Source organism: Coregonus lavaretus (genome assembly GCF_964263955.1).
Source record: "Coregonus lavaretus genome assembly, contig: HAP1_SCAFFOLD_4050, whole genome shotgun sequence".
Classification (NCBI taxonomy): domain Eukaryota; kingdom Metazoa; phylum Chordata; class Actinopteri; order Salmoniformes; family Salmonidae; genus Coregonus; species Coregonus lavaretus.
In genome coordinates this window covers 37-21911 of record NW_028167170.1, presented here as the reverse complement: position 1 = coordinate 21911, position 21875 = coordinate 37, and the positions used below count along the sequence as shown (strand labels likewise).

Genomic DNA, 21875 nt, shown 5'->3' with positions numbered 1-21875 from the left:
AGGTGTGTTGGGTCATTGTCCTGTAGAAAAACAAATGATAGTCCCACTAAGCCCAAACCAGATGGGATGGCGTATCGCTGCAGAATGCTGTGGTAGCTATGCTGGTTAAGTGTGCCTTGAATTCTAAATAAAATCACAGACATCGTCAACAGCAAAGCAATGGTGGAAATGTGTACTTTGGTCTGGAGTCCAAATTTGAGATTTTTGGTTCCAACCGCTGTGTCTTTGTGAGACGCGGTGCGAGTGAATGGATGATCTCCGCATGTGTATTTTCCACGTAATGCATGGAGGAGGAGGTGTTATGGTGTGAGGGTGATATGCATCTTTCAAATGATTTGCCACAGATATAAAGAGCTCCGCACACCATCAACCATCAAAGGCAAGCGATAGTAGTGAAGTCCTGTATGGCAACACTGAGGAAGTCCTGTATGTATAGCAACACTGAGGAAGTCCTGTATGTATAGCAACACTGAGGAAGTCCTGTATGTATAGCAACACTGAGGAAGTCCTGTATGTATAGCAACACTTTGAGGAGTTAAATGAGTAGGTGGTGAAATGCAAACTTTGCGAGGTGGAATTGAGGTACGGTAATGGTAGTACAGATGCAATGCTTCACCATCTGAAAGGGTGAACAAACCGTTGCTGGCGGCAGCACAGGCCCTAGACTGCTTCACACTATTGAAGTGTGATAAGGGAGTGAGAAAATCACAGCGCTGATTCCAGAAATGACTGCAGTTGTAATGCAGCCATTGTCAATGGCAGAGGATGTTGACTTCAATACCCTGATGGCATATCCAGAACCAGACTACCAGATGCCATGTTGAAAAACCATGATGGCCTTGGTGGAGAAATTGTACAATGATTAGTCTGCAAGTACAAAGCGCAAGCTCTCAAACTATTTTTCTCATGAATCATTGCTAGTTAGTGTGTTTTTGTCTCATAATATGAAGTGACAGACTACCGGTAGCCTACTGTGTCTAGGACTGTGGTACGTAATAGGACCATATTCTGCATTGGGATTTCATCTGGAATTGTATCACTTGTTCTTATTGTTCTAAAGGAAACTGGACAAAAATGGCAGTTTAAATGTTAAGAATTTGACACATCCCTATTGTGTTAATTGTGTTAATTCTCCATGAAGTTGACACTGTCCCTCTGCAGCACAGAGAAAGTGGAACCCAAAGAACAACCAGCACCAGAGAAGAGGAGTCTGGCCCAACCACCAGAGAAGGAGGCAACACAGGAAAGGAAAGCCACATCCTCCTTTCTCCAGAAGCTGAGAGAGGCTGGTCAGTCAAAGCCTGCCTGGTGAGTCCACATCTGTTTTCATTTAACCCAATGAATGATTAGAACTGTCCTGTTTACAATATCCACAGTAGTGGCCCTCCCTGAGTCTCTTTTTTTTAGTATTTTACCCCCTTTCTTCTACCCAATTTCAGGGTATCCAATTGGTAGTTACAGTCTTGTCCCATCGCTGCAACTCCCGTACGGACACGGGAGAGGCGAAGGTCGAAAGTAGTGCGTCCTCCGAAACACAACACAACCGAGCCGCACTGCTTCTTGACACAATGCCCACTTAACCCGGAAGCCAGCCGCACCAATGTGCCGGAGGAAACACTGTACACCTGGCGACTGAGTCAGCGTGCACTGCCGGCAAAACCCTCCCCTACCCTGGACGGCGCTTGGCCAATTGTGCGCCGCCCAATGGGTCTCCCGGTCAAGCCTGGACTCGAACCAGGATCTCACAGTTAATTGCCTTTGACCACTGTGCCACTCGGAAGGCCCCTCCCTGAGTTTCTAAACCCAGATGCCCAACATCGCAATACTTCCGGGAATGCTTGCGAAGTATACCTGGCTGGAGTTTGGGGTTTGAGAAGTCAATGAGAGAAGTGAAATATTCTTCCTTAGTTGTTAATTGTCTCGAAAGATAAAGGCACAACCTGGATTAGAGCCAATGTCTTCAGTAATTGATCATGGTATTACTCCAACTTCCTGAAAGTGACAAACTGACACGTAGCCAATGTCGTCTACAAGCGTGATTGGGGATTTACATTTTAGTCATTTAGCCGACGCTCTTATCCAGAGCGACTTAGTTAGCTAGGTGGGACAACCACATATCACAGGGTGACTTAGTCAGTGCATTCATCTTCAGATACAGTGAGGGAAAAAAGTATTTGATCCCCTGCTGATTTTGTACGTTTGAACACTGACAAAGACATGATCAGTCTATAATTTTAATGGTAGGTTTATTTGAACAGTGAGAGACAGAATAACAACAAAATAATCCAGAAAAACGCATGTCAAAAATGTTATAAATTGATTTGCATTTTAATGAGGGAAATAAGTATTTGACCCCTCTGCAAAACATGACTTAGTACTCGGTGGCAAAACCCTTGTTGGCAATCAGAGGTCAGACGTTTCTTGTAGTTGGCCACCAGGTTTGCACACATCTCAGGAGGGATTTTGTCCCACTCCTCTTTGCAGATCTTCTCCAAGTCATTAAGGTTTCGAGGCTGACGTTTGGCAACTACTGGCTAGGCCACTCCAGGACCTTAATGTGCTTCTTCTTGAGCCACTCCTTTGTTGCCTTGGCCATGCTGGAATACCCATCCACGACCCATTTTCAATGCCCTGGCTGAGGGAAGGAAGTTCTCACCCAAGATTTGACGGTACATGGCGCCGTCCATCGTCCCTTTGATGCGGTGAAGTTGTCCTGTCCCCTTAGCAGAAAAACACCCCCAAAGCATAATGTTTCCACCTCCATGTTTGACGGTGGGGATGGTGTTCTTGGGGTCATAGGCAGCATTCCTCCTCGTCCAAACACAGCGAGTTGAGTTGATGCCAAAGAGCTCGATTTTGGTCTCATCTCACCACAACACCCAGTTATCCTCTGAATCATTCAGATGTTCATTGGCAAACTTCAGACGGTCCTGTATATGTGCTTTTTTGAGCAGCGTAGTGTGTTATCAATTGTTTTCTTGGTGTCTATGGTCCCAGCTGCCTTGAGATCATTGACAAGATCCTCCCGTGTAGTTCTGGGCTGATTCCTCACCGTTCTCATGATCATTGCAACTCCATGAGGTGAGATCTTGCATGGAGCCCCAGGCCGAGGGAGATTGACAGTTCTTTTGTGTTTCTTCCATTTGCGAATAATCGCACCAACTGTTGTCACCTTCTCACCAAGCTGCTTGGCGATGGTCTTGTAACCCATTCCAGCCTTGTGTAGGTCTACAATCTTGTCCCTGACATCCTTGGAGAGCTCTTTGGTCTTGGCCATGGTGGAGAGTTTGGAATCTGATTGATTGCTTCTGTGGACAGGTGTCTTTTATACAGGTAACAAGATGAGATTAGGAGCACTCCCTTAAAGAGTGTGCTCCTAATCTCAGCTCGTTACCTGTGTGAAAGACACCTTGGAGACAGAAATCTTTCTGATTAAGAGGGGGTCAAATACTTATTTCCCTCATTTAAAATGCAAATCAATTTATAACATTTTTGACATGCGTTTTTCTGGATTTTTTTGTTATTCTGTCTCTCACTGTTCAAATAAACCTTCCATTAAAATTATAGACTGATCATTTCTTTGTCAGTGGGCAAACGTACAAAATCAGAAGGAGATCAAATACTTTTTTCCCTCACTGTAGCTAGGTGGGACAACCACATATCAAATCAAATCAAATCAAATTGTATTGGTCACATGCGCCGAATACAACAGGTGCAGACATTACAGTGAAATGCTTACTTACAGCCCTTAACCAACAGTGCATTTATTTTAAACAAAAAAAAGTAAGAATAAAACAACAACAAAAAAAGTGTTGAGAACCAGGATCTCTAGTGGCACAGTTAGCACTGCGATGCAGTGCCTTAGACCACTGCGCCACTCAGGAAAGAAAAGAAGGGATACAGGTCTATAGTTTTTGACGTCAGAGGAGACGAGTGTTTGTTTCTTGAGGATGGGAGCGACTGGGGCAATTTGAAGTCAGAGGGGACGCAGCCAGTGGTCAGGGGTGAGGAATGGGAGAACGGATTTAAGTTTCCTTTCATCTATATTTTTCATAGCTGTCTATTTACCACCACAAACCAATGCCGGCATTAAGATTGCTCTGAATGAGTTGTACAAGGCCATTAATCAACAGGAAAACGCTCATCCAGATGCAGCGCTCCTAGTGGCCGGGGACTTTAATGCAGGGAAACAGACTACAAAGGGAAGCACAGCCGCGAGCTGCCCAGTGACACAAGCCTACCAGACGAGCTAAACCACTTCTTAGACCTGTATTGACTCTTTGCCTGTTTGATGGTTCGTCGGAGGTCATAGCGGGATTTCTTATAAGCGTCCGGGTTAGAGTCCCGTTCCTTGAAAGCGGCAGCTCTACCCTTTAGCTCAGTGCGGATGTTTCCTGTAATCCATGGCTTCTGGAATGGGAGAAGGTCTCCAGAGATGGTCTGGAGGAGGGGATGGGGTCGAGCGGGCAGAACTCACTAGTCGCAGGATGTCATCTGGAGAGAGAGGGGAGAAAGAGGTCAAGGCGTAGGGTAGTTCTGTGTGAGTGGGACCAGTGGACTCAATAGGCTGAGTGAATGAGGAGCAGATGTCATCAACCTTCTTTTTAAAGTGGTTAACAAAGTTGTCTGCAGAGAGGGAGGGGGTGGAGGATTAAGGAGGGAGGAGATGGTGGAAAAGAGTTTCCTAGGGTTAGAGGCAGAAGCTTGAAATTTAGAGTGGTAGAAAGTGGCTTTAGCAGCGGATACAGAGGAAGAGAATGTAGAGAGGAGGGAGTGAAAAGATGACAGGTTCTCTGGAAGTTTGGTTTTCCTCCATTTTCTCTCAGCTGCCCGCAGCCCAGTTCTGTAAGCTCGCAATGAGTCACTCAGCCATGTTGCAGGAGGGTGGGCCGAGCCGGCCGGGAGGAAAGGTGTGGACTTGACTGCACCACTATGTAAAAAATACAACCAGTATTAATGATATTTACAAAATTAATTAATTTGCACTTAATCACTTAATTCAAGTTTTTAGATTGCAGGAAATGGCAGTTACAGGTGTTCAAAGCACCTCCCCCTCGACTGACTTATCAGCACCACCTTGTTTAAAACTCCTGGGGGGACCCTGAATGCCGTGTTTCTGTTCAGCTCTATGAAAGGGTTAGAGGTTAGAGGTTAGGGTTAATGATGTGTTTCTGTTCAGCCCTATGAAAGGGTTAGAGGTTAGGGGTAATGATGTGTTTCTGTTCAGCCCTATGAAAGGGGTTAGAGGTTAGAGGTTAGGGTTAATTATGTGTTTCTGTTCAGCTCTATGAAAGGGTTAGAGGTTAGGGTTAATGATGTGTTTCTGTTCAGCTCTATGAAGGGGTTAGAGGTTAGGGTTAATGATGTGTTTCTGTTCAGCTCTATGAAAGGGTTAGGGGTTAGAGGTTAGGGTTAATGATGTGTTTCTGTTCAGCCCTATGAAAGGGTTAGGGGTTAGATGCTAGGGTTAATGATGTGTTTCTGTTCAGCTCTATGAAAGGGTTAGGGGTTAGGGTTAATGATGTGTTTCTGTTCAGCCCTATGAAAGGGTTAGGGGTTAGAGGTTAGGGTTAATGATGTGTTTCTGTTCAGCTCTATGAAAGGGTTAGAGGTTAGAGGTTAGGGTTAATGATGTGTTTCTGTTCAGCCCTATGAAAGGGTTAGAGGTTAGGGGTAATGATGTGTTTCTGTTCAGCTCTATGAAAGGGTTAGGGGTTAGGGTTAATGATGTGTTTCTGTTCAGCCCTATGAAAGGGTTAGGTGTTAGATGCTAGGGTTAATGATGTGTTTCTGTTCAGCTCTATGAAAGGGTTAGGGGTTAGAGGTTAGGGTTAATGATGTGTTTCTGTTCAGCCCTATGAAAGGGTTAGAGGTTAGGGTTAATGATGTGTTTCTGTTCAGCTCTATGAAAGGGTTAGGGGTTAGAGGCTAGGGTTAATGATGTGTTTCTGTTCAGCTCTATGAAAGGGTTAGAGGTTAGGGTTAATGATGTGTTTCTGTTCAGCCCTATGAAAGGGTTAGAGGTTAGGGTTAATGATGTGTTTCTGTTCAGCTCTATGAAAGGGTTAGGAGTTAGAGGTTAGGGTTAATGATGTGTTTCTGTTCAGCTCTATGAAAGGGTTAGGGGTTAGAGGCTAGGGTTAATGATGTGTTTCTGTTCAGCTCTATGAAAGGGTTAGAGGTTAGGGTTAATGATGTGTTTCTGTTCAGCTCTATGAAAGGGTTAGGGGTTAGGGTTAATGATGTGTTTCTGTTCAGCCCTATGAAAGGGTTAGGTGTTAGATGCTAGGGTTAATGATGTGTTTCTGTTCAGCTCTATGAAAGGGTTAGGGGTTAGGGTTAATGATGTGTTTCTGTTCAGCCCTATGAAAGGGTTAGAGGTTAGGGTTAATGATGTGTTTCTGTTCAGCCCTATGAAAGGGTTAGAGGTTAGGGTTAATGATGTGTTTCTGTTCAGCTCTATGAAAGGGTTAGGGGTTAGGGTTAATGATGTGTTTCTGTTCAGCCCTATGAAAGGGTTAGGTGTTAGATGCTAGGGTTAATGATGTGTTTCTGTTCAGCTCTATGAAAGGGTTAGGGGTTAGATGCTAGGGTTAATGATGTGTTTCTGTTCAGCTCTATGAAAGGGTTAGGGGTTAGATGCTAGGGTTAATGATGTGTTTCTGTTCAGCTCTATGAAAGGGTTAGGGGTTAGGGGTTAGGGTTAATGATGTGTTTCTGTTCAGCTCTATGAAAGGGTTAGGGGTTAGATGCTAGGGTTAATGATGTGTATTCAATCATTTTATCTGATCTGCTCGAGCGCGTCAACGAGCGTCTGCGTAGCCAGGCGCTGAAATAGAACTCGGTTGTATTTGTGACGCTTGACTCGCTCCTCATTGGTTTTTAGTAGTATGGATTACATTTTAAATGTTCCTCATCAATCTACACACACTACCCCATAATGACAAAGCAAAAAGACATTTTTCGAAATTTGCAAATTTATAAAAAAATGAATAACCGATATTACATTTGTATAAGTATTCAGACCCTTTGCTATGAGACTCGAAATTGAGGTATTTCTGTTTGCAAAAATGTCAAAACTTTTTTTGCTTTGTTATTATGGGGTATTGTGTGTACAGTGCTGAGGAAACATTTGTATTTAATCCATTTTAGAATAAGGCTGTAACATAACAAAATGTGGAAAAAGGCAAGGGGTCTGAATACGTTCCGAAGGCACTGTATATCCCAGGACCAATTAGCTAGCAACAGCAAGCTAACTAGCTAAATGTTCATGAATGTTTAATGTGTTTCGACCTGTCCCCAAATTAATATAGTAGGTTCAGAGTTCGCTTTGATATTTCAACCTGCGTGTCCTGATCGCGTCTGGTGTGGATGCGTGCGACGGTCTTGTCAGCATGTTAGAGGTTAGGTTAATGATTTGTTTCTGTTCAGCCCTAGGAAAGGGTTAGGCATTTAATGTTTATCATATAAATAATGTAGCCAGCTACAGTTCCAATGTTTTGTTTCAAGTAAATCTTGAATTTTATGGAGAAAAGTAGACTGTCTACACTGAGAAAAGTACCTGAGAAAAAAGCTCCACATCAGTCAGAGCGCTGTCTGCCAGTTCCTGAATCTCATCAGTGCAAAGTGCAATTGAAGCACAAAAATAGTCTGATGCAGAAATGACAATAAGAACCATTTTAGATCTGCATTTAGAGATTTCTTACACGTTTTATATTTGTTCCTTTCGTGAAAAAGTGGTCCTCTGTAGCTCAGCTGGTAGAGCACGGCGCTTGTAACGGGTTCGATCCCCAGGACCACCCATACACCATTTTTTTTTTTTATAATGTACGCACGCATGACTGTAAGTCACTTTGGATAAAAGCGTCTGCTAAATGGCATATTATATTATAAAAATGAGGAATTCTGCGTTAACTAGCAAGTTAAACTTAGGGGTCACGTTATCTTAGTACGTTTCTGAATTAATAAGGTGACGGTGCATCTTATTGTGTAAGCTTTCTGCCGTATTTGAGAGGTCAAAGCCCTTTGGATGAGTTCTCTGTACAGCTGCCAACATTTTTAATTTCCTTGCATTTTCTCTCCTCTGTTCTCGGGCCAGTCTGCTCCTCCCCCATCTTCTCTCAGTCAGGCCCGTTGCCCTACCGACTCCAGACACAGCGTGTACACATGCTGCATTTTAATTAATTAATTAAATACTTAATTAATTAATATGCCATTTAGCAGACGCTTTTATCCAAAGCGACTTACAGTCATGCGTGCATACATCTTTGTGTATGGGTGGTCCCGGGGATCGAACCCACTACCTTGGCGTTACAAGCGCCGTGCTCTACCAGCTGAGCTACAGAGGACATCAGAGCAGACAAGCATCAAAACCTTTTCATTCTCTTGTAAATGACCAAACTCACCATAAATGCCATTCAGTCCTGAACTAAAACATAAACGCAACATGTAAAGTGTTGGTCCCATGTTTCATGAGCTGAAATAAAAGATCCCAGAAATCTTTCATATGCACAAAAAGCATATTTTCTCAAATGTTGTGCGCACATTTTGACATCCCTTTTAGTGAGCATTTCTCCTTTGCCCAGATAATCCATCCACCTGACAGGTGTGGCATATCAAGAAGCTGATTAAACAGCATGATCATTACACAGGTGCACCTTGTGCTGGGGACAATTAAAGGCCACTCTAAAATGTGCAGTTTTGTCACACAACACAATGCCACATGTCTCAAGTTTTGAGGGAGTGTGCAATTGGCATGCTGACTGCAGGAATGTCCACCAGAACTTTTGCCAGAATATTTAATGTTCATTTCATTACCATAAGCCACCTCCAACATTGTTTTAGAGATTTTGGCAGTACGTCCAACCGGCCAGTCTAGGACCTCCACATCCGGCTTCTTCACCTGCGGGATCGTCTGAGACCAGCCACCAGGACAGCTGATTAAACTGGGTTTGCACAACCGAATAATTTCTGCACAAACTGTCAGAAATGGTCTCAGGGAAGCTCATCTGCGTGCTCGTCGTCCTCACCAGGGTCTTGACCTGACTTCAGTGGGCAAATGCTCACCTTCAATGGCCACTGGCACACTGGTGAAGTGTGCTCTTCAGCGATGAATCATGGTTTCAACTGAAACGGGCAGACGGCGTGTATGGCATCTGACATAGAGGGACCAGGTGAATCCAGGTGAAAGCTATGATCTCTTATTGATGTCACTTGTTAAATCCACTTCAGTCAGTGTAGATGAAGGAGAGGAGACCGGAGTCATGCCAGGCACACCAGTTTGTGTCAAGAACTGCAACGCTGCTGGGTTTTTCATGCTCCGTAGTTTCCTGTGTGTATCAATAATGGTCCACCCCCCAAAGGACATCCAGACAACGTGAGACAACTGTGGGAAGCATTGGAGTCAACATGGGCCAGTATCCCTGTGGAACGCTTTCGACACCTTGTAGAGTCCATGCTCCGATGAATTGAGGCTGTTCTGAGGGCAAAAGGGGGTGCAACTCAATATTAGGAAGGTGTTCTTAATGTTTTGTACTGTCAGTTTATATTTTATGTGTGACCAAAAGAACACTGCATGGCTAAATGCATATAATTGCAGGAAATTAGCTTTAAAACCGCAACATTTTCTCTTTGCTACAGGGCAGAATACAGGGAGCTCAAAGTATTGGGACAGTGACAATTATTTAGTTGTCTTGCCTCTGTACTCCAGCACTTTGGATTTGAAATGATACAATGACTGAGGTTAAAGTACAGACTGTCAGCTTTAATTTGAGGGTATTTTCATCCATATCGAGTTTAGACCGTTTATAAATTACTGCCCTTTTGACGTTGTCCCCCCATTTTATGGTAAATAATTGTCATTTTGGAGACACTTCTTTTGTAAATCAGAAGAGAATATGTTTTGAAACACTACTACATTAATGTGGATGCTACCATGATTACGGATAGTCCTGAATGAATCATGAATAATGATGAGTGAGAAAGTTAGACGCACAAATATCCCACCAAGACATGCTAACCTCTCACCATTACAATAACAGGGGAGGTTAGCGTTTTTGGGGTATGATATTTGTGCGTCTAACTTTCTCACTCATAAGCCCTAGGAAAGGGTTAGAGGTCAGAGGCTGTGGTCAATGCTGTGTTTCTGGTCAGCCCTAGGAAAGGGTTAGAGGCTAGGGTTAGAGGTCAGAGGCTGTGGTCAATGCTGTGTTTCTGGTCAGCCCTAGGAAAGGGTTAGAGGCTAGGGTTAGAGGTCAGAGGCTGTGGTCAATGCTGTGTTTCTGGTCAGCCCTAGGAAAGGGTTAGAGGCTAGGGTTATAGGTCAGAGGGTTAAAGCCCTGTTTCTGTTCAGTCCTAGGAAAGCCCTGGCGTCTCCAGTGAGAGAACCTCCTCTCACCGAGCTGGAGGATGACTTCCTGATCCTGGAGGATTATGAGCCTCCCTGGTTCTCCCATCGCTGGAAGTTTGACCCCATCAGGACCACAGCCAAACCACGACCAAAGCAGCAGAACCAATCACACAGTAGTGACAATGCCTCAGCAGACATACTCACCAAGGCTACAGCCAATCAGAGATCAGGAGGGACAGACAGACCTCGGACAACTAAAGAGAAGAAGGGAAAGAATCCTACAACCAGGAAGGAGAGGGACTCTAGTCCCCCGGGGGTAGGACCTCAGGGTGATGGGCCTGTTAATCATGTTGACCTCGAGGCAGACGACATAGAACAAGAAAAGAAGAAAGTCAACAACCTGTTATCTGAACCAACGACAGCAGGTGACCTGGAACAAGAGGCACCAGGAGGAGGGGCCAAGCCTAAACCTAGCCACACCAAAACAGAAAAGAAAGTTCCCAGAATCTCTAAATCCAAAGCTGGTATCCAAGGTGACAAGGTGAACCCCAAGACGAGCCGAGGACGAGGCCGGCAGTCTGGGAAGACCAGGAGACTGTCAGGTCGAGCTGGGGAGGAGCCCGTCACCATGGAGGAGGAGAGTGAAGCGGCTGCAGACCAGGATGTTTCTCCAGGTAATATCCCCTGACAGCTGACATCACACATCATGATGGTTTTTCTGACTACAACGTTCATCACAAGTTCAAGTTGTATCATGCCATTTGTAGGTATAGGAATATGTTTTGTAAGAGCTCTCAACAAATAAAAAAATATATAAAAAACATTCACAAAACAATCAATGGGAAAAAATGTAGTTTACATAAAAGGCTAGATGTAATGTTGTCTTTCCTCCACAGTTCTACAGTCGGCACCAACAGGACAGAGACGAGTCATCTCTAAGGTTCCAGCCAATTGTAAGGCCCAGGAGGTCTGCCCCGCCCCTACTGGTGAGGCTGACTCCTCCCAGTTAGCAGGGAAGAGGAAGAGGACCGAGCCTGGTCCCTGGTGGCTCATCAGTCCTGTCAACACACAGCTCACAGAGACAGACAACAAGTCCAAACAGAATAACAAGACAACTACATCTAAACCAGCAAGACATTCCTCTGTGGAGTCAGGGCAGGAGGACGGGCCATCAAAACCCTTGTTTAATCAGAACGCAAAGAAGAAACCCTCGTCCAATCAGTCAGCAGCAAATAAACCCTCGTCCAATCAGACCACAGAGAAGAAACCGTGGTCCAATCAGACTGCAGAGCAGAAAGCAGAGAAGCCCAAGAAGGGCAGACCTAAGAAGCAGACGATAGCCAGTACAGAGGAGCCAGCGAGGCCTGAAGGTCAGAGAGAAGAGGAACAGGAGGCCATGCCCAGCCCTCTCAGACAGCATACACTCACCTCAAGTAAGGCTTCATATTAACGCCATCCATTTTCCTTCAAGGGAATATAGTTCACTCATAAATCAAGCTTAGTAATATACAAAATATGTACTGTCATCTCAAACAGCTGTTATTGAAATATGTGGTGATTTGTGTTCTGCTTGTGTCTCTTCTCAGGTGAGAAGGTGTTTGACTGGCTCTACAACTGCACTCCCAAGTGTAAACCCCAGAGTGATGCCACACCCACTAACATTACCCCCCACTCTGCTACCGTTACCCCCAGCAGGCAGCAGCACCAGGCCAGGGAGGCTCCAGAGAAACGCAGGAGGAGGAAAGCTCCAGTGAACTGGTGGGAGACCAACAACCCCCCAGAGAATGCTGGCCGCACCTTTTCCTTCCCTCAACAACCCCAGCCTAACCCAAAAACACCTTCACCCCATCAACCCCAGCCTAACCCAAAAACACGCAAGGTGGTGAGAAGTAAGTCCAAGCCCAGACCAGTCCGGACCAGGCCTGCTAAGTCCCTGCGACCTCCTCAGAACGCCTCCTCACCTCGACCTGGAGCAGGTCAGACCCTGGTGAAGAGGAAGGACCTCTCCACTCCCAAGACGGTCAAGCGCTCTCTGGCCACCTTTGGCGCCATCTTCTCCTCGGGCAGAGAAGCGCTCCCGGTGGCCACTGTCAGAAGCACGTTGCAGACTTCAGGGAGGAAAGCCCTATTCCCTGAAGAGCAGTCAGCCCAGAGTCCCAGCGTCAGCCTCAGCACTGGTCCAGCTAAGGACCCCTCCCAGGACCCAGCCAGTGACAGGAGCTCCAGCCTTGTGGATCTGAGTGCCAGTACTGTCTGCTATATAGAGCCTGTTGGAAAGCTGGGGAAAAAGACCAGACGCCAAGACTTCTCCCAAAGCAACAACCGACTCTCAGACAACACGTAAGTACACTCCTAAACACTGTTACTTCTGACTGTTGCTTCTCAACACTTACTTCTGTTTGTTGCTTCTCAAAACCTTTACATCTAAATGTTCCTTCTAAACACTGTTACTTCTGACTGTTGCTTCTCTTTTCAACACTGTTACTTCTGACTAGGCGATATATCAAATGAATTTGATTAATTAGAATGTGCGTTTTTGAGCGATATTCCAAATGCCTGCATCGCATGAATCATGGTTTAGTTTTTAGTTTTTATCAGCTTTTTCTCATTGTTTTTTTCTGGTCTCTTTTGCTCAGAGATCTGTATACTGACGAGATGCACGTCTCCTCCCTAACAATGGGAGTCGTCATCCAAGAGGTGGGAAGGCAGGCAAAAAGAATAGGTCCAAAATAAGCCCATATAAACACATTACCCTTATTTTTGGACAGATTCTAGCGCTTCGCCTCTTCCTCTATGGTTTACACACCAAGCCCCTCCCCCTGCCTCTCACGCCAACAAAGTTGTGATATCACATCTTCCTCTCTGACGAGCGGTTTCAACTCGCTATTTGCATTTTGAGGTTTGGTCCAACAGAATCGGTCATATGGACACAAACACATTGAGACATTTTACTATAATAGAGAAGTTACGTTTTTTAACGATACGCTTTTTATGTCTCAACTCCTCAAATTGCGCACAGAGCAGACACGACTAAAACCAGAGTATCAATGAACATTGATTCTGGAAAATTAATGCTCAGTTTGTCGCGCGCGGCATTGTGGTACCACGTACCGTTAGCAGCATTTTAGCCAAAGACTGTTATCCTAGCTGTCTAGTCTGTTTATAAATGTGCATAAGCATAAAACAATTATATAAGGAATTGGCAACTCGTTCTCATTCTGAGAAATAAGGTAGGCCACTTGATTTCAACATCTGAACAAAGTGGACAGGCTAGCATGCTGTTCAAACAGTTGGAGACAGACAGAAGGGTGTGGTCGTAACAATTCAACTGTTGAACCTTGTTAGCAAGCAAATACATCCAGGTAAAGATTAGCTGGCTATTCACTAGCACGTGGGCTTGAGAGATTGTTCTCTAGCCTCTAATGCCTGCTACAAGAAGTTAGTCATTATTAGTGAATGTGTTTATTCATGGTTCAAGTTACATTTGTAACAAAAAAGGGCATTTTCATAAACTGACTTGAAAGACAGAAAGCGGCACAGGTCCTAATCCAGGCACTTGTCATCTCCCGTCTGGATTACTGCAACTCGCTGTTGGCTGGCCTCCCTGCCTGTGCCATTAAACCCCTACAACTCATCCAGAATGCCGCAGCCCGTCTGGTGTTCAACCTTCCCATGTTCTCTCACGTCACCCCGCTCCTCCGCACACTCCACTGGCTTCCAGTTGAAGCTCGCATCTGCTACAAGACCATGGTGCTTGCCTACGGAGCTGTGAGGGGAACGGCACCTCCGTACCTTCAGGCTCTGATCAGTCCCTACACCCAAACGAGGGCACTGCGTTCATCCACCTCTGGCCTGCTGGCCCCCCTACCTCTGCGGAAGCACAGTTCCCGCTCAGCCCAGTCAAAGCTGTTCGCTGCTCTGGCACCCCAATGGTGGAACAAGCTCCCTCACGATGCCAGAACAGCGGAGTCACTCACCACCTTCCAGAGACACTTGAAACCCCACCTCTTTAAGGAATACCTGGGATAGGATAAATAAATCTTTATACTAAAGTTTTACACGCTTCAGCAGTCGGCGGTCCCGTTCTGTGAGCTTGTGTGGCCTACCACTTCATGGCTGAGCTGTTGTTGCTCCTAGACCTCTTCACAATAACAGCACTGACAGTTGACCGGGGCAGCTCTAGCAGGGCGAACTGACTTGTTGGAAAGGTGTCATCCTATGACGGTGCCACGTTGAAACTCGCTGAGCTCTTCATTAAGGACATTCTACTGCCAATGTTTGTCTATGGAGATTGCATGGCTGTGTGCTCGATTTAATACAACAAATTTACCAACTTTTTAGTTTTGTCCTCACTCATCTTTTTTCGTTAAACTTTTTCACCCCGGACGTTTATCCCGAGACAGAAGAGTCATTTTCCTGTGCGTTTTAGCTGCCAACTTTACGTTATTTTCCTTTTTTCCATCGCAACTTTTTTCCCTTATTCAACTTTTTCACTCCGGACGCTTTATCTGGACATGGTTCATCAACATCTTCAACAGCCGAAGCTAAGTAGTAACATTAACATGATGTCTTCAAATTGCAGTCGCTGTACTCATAATATACAGGAGAATTCTCGCCTTACGGCGAGAATAGCTGTGCTACAAGCCCAGCTTCAGACGCAATCGTTAGGCAAGAGTAATATCAGTGTAGGAAAGGAAGAAACAGCGTCTGTGCCACCAGTAAGTACAGACAGTAACGTTAGTATAAATCCCCCCGCACAGTCCCCGCAGCCGGACAACTTTCTCATGGCTTCTGGAGGGAAATACTGTTGGAATGCTCAACCGGTGTCGCTCATTCAGCCGACAGAAACCTTCAACCGGTTTTCCCCATTATGTAGCGAGTCGGAGTCTGAGTCTGAGTCTTCTCTAGTCTCTACTCCTCCCGTTACGGGGTCTGAGACTCCGAAGGCTCCCACCATTAGCTCTGACAAATTGAAAACCCTAGTCATTGGCGACTCCATTACCCGCAGTATTAGACTTAAAACGAATCACCCAGCGATCATACACTGTTTACCAGGGGGCAGGGCTACCGACGTTAAGGCTAATCTAAAGATGGTGCTGGCTAAAGCTAAAACTGGCGAGTGTAGAGAGTATAGAGATATTGTTATCCACGTCGGCACCAACGATGTTAGGATGAAACAGTCAGAGGTCACCAAGTGCAACATAGCTTCAGCGTGTAAATCAGCTAGAAAGATGTGTCGGCATCGAGTAATTGTCTCTGGCCCCCTCCCAGTTAGGGGAAGTGACGAGCTCTACAGCAGAGTCTCAGCACTCAATCGCTGGTTGAAAACTGTTTTCTGCCCCTCCCAAAAGATAACATTTGTGGATAATTGGCCCTCTTTCTGGGACTCACCCACAAACAGGATCAAGCCTGACCTGCTGAGGAGTGACGGACTCCATCCTAGCTGGAGGGGTGCTCTCCTCTTATCTACCAACATAGATAGGGCTCTAACTCCTCTAGCCCCACAGTGAAATAGGGTGCAGGCCAGGCAGCAGGCTGTTAGCCAACCTGCCAGCTTAGTGGAGTCTGCCAATAGCATAGTCAGTGTAGTCAGCTCAGCCATACCCATTGAGACTGTGTCTGTGCCTCGACCTAGGTTGGGCAAAACTAAACATGGTGGTGTTCACCCTAGCAATCTTATTAGGATAAAGACCTCCTCCATTCCTGCCATTATTGAAAGAGATCGTGATACCTCACATCTCAAAATAGGGTTACTTAATGTTAGATCCCTCACTTCAAAGGCAGTCATAGTCAATGAACTAATCACTGATCATAATCTTGATGTGATTGGCCTGACTGAAACATGGCTTAAGCCTGATGAATTTGCTGTGTTAAATGAGGCCTCACCTCCTGGTTACACTAGTGACCATATTCCCCGTGCATCCCGCAAAGGCGGAGGTGTTGCTAACATTTACGATAGCAAATTTCAATTTACAAAAAAAAAAATGACGTTTTCATCTTTCGAGCTTCTAGTCATGAAATCTATGCAGCCTACTCAATCACTTTTTATAGCTACTGTTTACAGGCCTCCTGGGCCATATACAGCGTTCCTCTCTGAGTTTCCTGAATTCCTATCAGACCTTGTAGTCATAGCAGATCATATTCTAATTTTTGGTGATTTTAATATTCACATGGAGAAGTCCACAGACCCACTCCAAAAGTCTTTCGGAGCCATTATCGACTCAGTGGGTTTTGTCCAACATGTCTCTGGACCTACTCACTGCCACAGTCATACTCTGGACCTAGTTTTGTCCCATGGAATAAATGTTGTAGATCTTAATGTTTTTCCACAAAATCCTGGACTATCGGACCACCATTTTATTACGTTTGCAATCGCAACAAATAATCTGCTCAGACCCCAACCAAGGAGCATCAAAAGTCGTGCTATAAATTCTCAGACAACACAAAAATTCATTGATGCCCTTCCAGACTCCTTCTGCCTACCCAAGGACGTCAGAGGACAAAAATCAGTTAACCACTTAACTGAGGAACTCAATTTAACCTTGCGCAATACCCTAGATGCAGTTGCACCCCTAAAAACGAAAAACATTTGTCATAAGAAACTAGCTCCCTGGTATACAGAAAATACCCGAGCTTTGAAGCAAGCTTCCAGGAAATTGGAACGGAAATGGCGCCACACCAAACTGGAAGTCTTCCGACTAGCTTGGAAAGACAGTACCGTGCAGTACCGAAGAGCCCTCACTGCTGCTCGATCATCCTACTTTTCCAAATTAATCGAGGAAAATAAGAACAATCCAAAATTTCTTTTTGATACTGTTGCAAAGCTAACTAAAAAGCAGCATTCCCCAAGAGAGGATGGTTTTCACTTCAGCAGTGATAAATTCATGAACTTCTTTGAGGAAAAGATCATGACCATTAGAAAGCAAATTACGGACTCCTCTTTGAATCTGCGTATTCCTCCAGGGCTTAGCTGTCCTGGATCTGCACAGCTCTGCGAGGGCCTGGGATCGGGAGAGACACTTAAGTGTTTTAGTACTATATCTCTTGACACAATGATGAAAATAATCATGGCCTCTAAACCTTCAAGCTGCATACTGGATCCTATTCCTACTAAACTGCTGAAGGAGCTGCTTCCTGTGCTTGGCCCTCCTATGTTGAACATAATAAACAGCTCTCTATCCACCGGATGTGTACCAAACTCACTAAAAGTGGCAGTGATAAAGCCTCTCTTGAAAAAGCCAAACCTTGACCCGGAAAATATAAAAAACTATCGGCCTATATCGAATCTTCCATTCCTCTCAAAAATTTTAGAAAAAGCTGTTGCGCAGCAACTCACTGCCTTTCTGAAGACAAACAATGTATACGAAATGCTTCAGTCTGGTTTTAGACCCCATCATAGCACTGAGACTGCACTTGTGAAGGTGGTAAATGACCTTTTAATGGCGTCAGACCGAGGCTCTGCATCTGTCCTCGTGCTACTAGACCTTAGTGCTGCCTTTGACACCATCGATCACCACATTCTTTTGGAGAGACTGGAAACCCAAATTGGTCTACACGGACAAGTTCTGGCCTGGTTTAGATCCTACCTGTCGGAAAGATATCAGTTTGTCTCTGTGAATGGTCTGTCCTCCGACAAATCAACTGTACATTTCGGTGTTCCTCAAGGTTCCGTTTTAGGACCACTATTGTTTTCACTATATATTTTACCTCTTGGGGATGTTATTCGAAAACATAATGTTAACTTTCACTGCTATGCGGATGACACACAGCTGTACATTTCAATGAAGCATGGTGAAGCCCCAAAATTGCCCTCGCTAGAAGCCTGTGTTTCAGACATAAGGAAGTGGATGGCTGAAAACTTTTTACTTTTAAACTCGGACAAAACAGAGATGCTTGTTCTAGGTCCCAAGAAACAAAGAGATCTTCTGTTAAATCTGACAATTCATCTTGATGGTTGTAAAGTCGTCTCAAATAAAACTGTGAAGGACCTAGGCGTTACTCTTGACCCTGATCTCTCTTTTGACGAACATATCAAGACTGTTTCAAGGACAGCTTTTTTCCATCTACGTAACATTGCAAAAATCAGAAATTTTCTGTCCAAAAATGATGCAGAAAAATTAATCCATGCATTTGTTACTTCTAGATTAGACTACTGCAATGCTCTATTTTCCGGCTACCCGGATAAAGCACTAAATAAACTTCAGTTAGTGCTAAATACGGCTGCTAGAATCCTGACTAGAACCAAGAAATTTGATCATATTACTCCAGTGCTAGCTTCCCTACACTGGCTTCCTGTTAAGGCAAGGGCTGATTTCAAGGTTTTACTGTTAACCTATAAAGCGTTACATGGGCTTGCTCCTACCTATCTTTCCGAGTTGGTCCTGCCGTACATACCAATACGTACGCTACGGTCACAAGACGCAGGCCTCCTAATTGTCCCTAGAATTTCTAAGCAAACAGCGGGAGGCAGGGCTTTCTCCTATAGATCTCCATTTTTATGGAACAGTCTGCCTACCCATGTGAGAGACGCAGACTCGGTCTCAACCTTTAAGTCTTTACTGAAGACTTATCTCTTCAGTAGGTCATATGATTGAGTGTAGTCTGGCCCAGGAGTGTGAAGGTGAACGGAAAGGCTGGAGCAACGAACAGCCCTTGCTGTCTCTGCCAGGCCGGTTCCCCTCTCCACTGGGGTTCTCTGCCTCTAACCCTGTTGCAGGGGCTGAGTCACTGGCTTGCTGGTGCTCTTTCATGCCGTCCCTGGGAGGGGTGCGTCACTTGAGTGGGTTGAGTTACTGACGTGATCTTCCTGTCTGGGTTGGCGCCCCCCCCTTGGTTTGTGCTGTGGTGGAGACCTCTGTGGGCTATACTCGGCCTTGTCTCAGGATTGTAAGTTGGTGGTTGGGGATATCCCTCTAGTGGTGCGGGGGCTGTGCTTTGGCGGAGTGGGTGGGGTTATATCCTTCCTGTTTGGCCCTGTCCGGGGGTTTCATCGGATAGGGCCACAGTGTCTCCGGACCGCTCCTGTCTCAGCCTCCAGTATTTATGCTGCAGTAGTTTATGTGTCGGGGGGCTGGGGTTAGTTGGTTATACCTGGAGTACTTCTCCTGTCTTATCCAGTGTCCTGTGTGAATTTAAGTATGCTCTCTCTAATTCTCTCGTTCTCTCTTTCTCTCTGAGAACCTGAGCCCTAGGACCATACGTCAGGACTACCGGGCATGATGACACCTTGCTGTCCCCAGTCCGCCTGGCCTTGCTGCTATTCCAGTTTCAACTGTTCTGCCTGCGGCTACGAAACCCCTACCTGTCCCAGACCTGCTGTTTTCAACTCTAAATGATCGGCTATGAAAAGCCAACTGAGAGACCTGAGCCCTAGGACCATACGTCGGGACTACCGGCCGTGGTGACTCCTTGCTGTCCCCAGTCCGCCTGGCCTTGCTGCTATTCCAGTTTAAACTGTTCTGCCTGCGGTTATGGAACCCCTACCTGTCCCAGACCTGCTGTTTTAAACTCTAATGATCGGCTATGAAAAGCCAACTGAGATTTATTCCTGATTATTATTTGACCATGCTTGTCACTTATGAACATTTTTGAACATCTTGGCATGGTTCTGTTATAATCTCCACCCGGCACAGCCAGAAGAGGACTGGCCACCCCTCATAGCCTGGTTCCTCTCTAGGTTTCTTCCTAGGTTTTGCCTTTCTAGGGAGTTTTTCCTAGCCACCGTGCTTCTACACCTGCATTACTAGCTGTTTGGGGTTTTAGGCTGGGTTTCTGTACAGCACTTCGAGATATTAGCTGATGTAAGAAGGGCTATATAAAATAAAATTGATAAAATTGATTGAATACACCTGTCAGCAACGGGTGAGGCTGAAATAGCAGAATCCACTAATTTGAAGGGGTTTCCACATACTGCTGTATATATAGGGTATTTCTTACTGTTGCTTCTCTTCTAAACAACGTTATGAGTGACTGTTGTCCAACGTGATGTCAGGAGATCCATTCCTTTTTGTCAACAGGTTAGAAAGTTTCGAAAGCGGACCGTCTTCCATGATTGAACTGGAGGATTGTGAAGAGCGTGAGGACATCTGTAAGTGCAGAGCATTGTACCTTACTGCTTCCTGTTTGCTTACTGCTTCCTGTTTGCTTTGACTTTTTTAATTAGATTGTTTTCATTTAAAGTGTGTTGGGATTTTAAATGCACTTTAAATAAAGTTTGATTTAATTTAACACATTTAAACTACAGTGCCTTCAGAAAGTATTCAAACCCCTTGACTTATTTTGTTGTGCTACAGCCTGAGTTAAAAATGGATCCAAATTAAATCTCCCCCATCTACACACAGTACCCCGTAATGACAAAGGGAAAACATATTTTTAGAAATGGTTGCTAATTTATTGACAATGAAATACTGAAATGTCTAATTCACATAAGTATTCACACCTCTGAGTCAATACTTTGTAGAAGTACCTTTGGCAGCGATTACAGCTGTGAGTCTTTCTGGGTAAGTCTCTAAGAGCATTCCACACCTGGATTGTACAACGTTTGCCCATTATTCTTTTCAAAATTCTTCAAGCTCTGTCAAGTTAGTTGTTGATCATTGCTAGACAGCCATTTTCAGGTCTTGCCATAGATTTAAGTAGATTTAAGTCAAAACTGTAACTAGGCCACTCAGGAACATTCACTGTCTTCTTGGTAAGCAACTCCAGTGTAGATTTGGCCTTGTGTTTTAGGTTATTGTCCTGTTGAAAGGTGAATTCACCTCCCAGTGTCTGGTGGAAAGCAGACTGAACCAGGTTTTCCTCTAGTTAATTACTTTACCAAATTTTTTGCAGTTTTACTTTAGTGCCTTATTGCAAACCGGATGCATGTTTTAGAATATTTGTATTCTGTACAGGCTTCCTTCTTTTCTTTTCACACTGTCATTTAGGTTAGTATTGTGGAGTAACTACAATGTTGTTGATCCATCCTCAGTTTTCTCCTATCACAGCCATTAAATAGTATTAAGATGGTCTGGTCCATTAAATAGTATTAAGATGGTCTGGTCCATTAAATAGTATTAAGATGGTCTGGTCCATTATAGTATTAAGATGGTCTGGTCTGGTCCATTTAAATAATATTAAGATGGTCTGGTCTGGTCCATTAAATAGTATTAAGATGGTCTGGTCTGGTCCATTAAATAGTATTAAGATGGTCTGGTCTGGTCCATTAAATAGTATTAAGATGGTCTGGTCTGGTCCATTAAATAGTATTAAGATGGTCTGGTCTGGTCAATTAAATAGTATTAAGATGGTCTGGTCAATTAAATAGTATTAAGATGGTCTGGTCCATTAAATAGTATTAAGATGGTCTGGTCTGGTCAATTAAATAGTATTAAGATGGTCTGGTCTGGTCAATTAAATAGTATTAAGATGGTCTGGTCAATTAAATAGTATTAAGATGGTCTGGTCTGGTCAATTAAATAGTATTAAGATGGTCTGGTCTGGTCAATTAAATAGTATTAAGATGGTCTGGTTTGGTCAATTAAATAGT

General features: G+C 44.6%; 1 protein-coding gene across 1 annotated transcript in view; it reads left to right on the top strand.

The window, feature by feature from the left end:
* LOC311113806 (uncharacterized protein) overlaps positions 1-20435 on the top strand; it is a gene marked incomplete at its 3' end in the record, with an annotated part of 34019 nt that extends 13584 nt beyond the window's left edge. The window contains exons 3-7 of the mRNA XM_084189107.1: positions 1162-1308; positions 10352-11022; positions 11245-11781; positions 11935-12688; positions 20365-20435. Of these exons, the coding sequence (XP_084045233.1) occupies positions 1162-1308; positions 10352-11022; positions 11245-11781; positions 11935-12688; positions 20365-20435 (2180 nt within the window). The remainder of the gene's footprint in view (positions 1-1161; positions 1309-10351; positions 11023-11244; positions 11782-11934; positions 12689-20364) is intronic.
* Positions 20436-21875: the final 1440 nt, after the last annotated feature.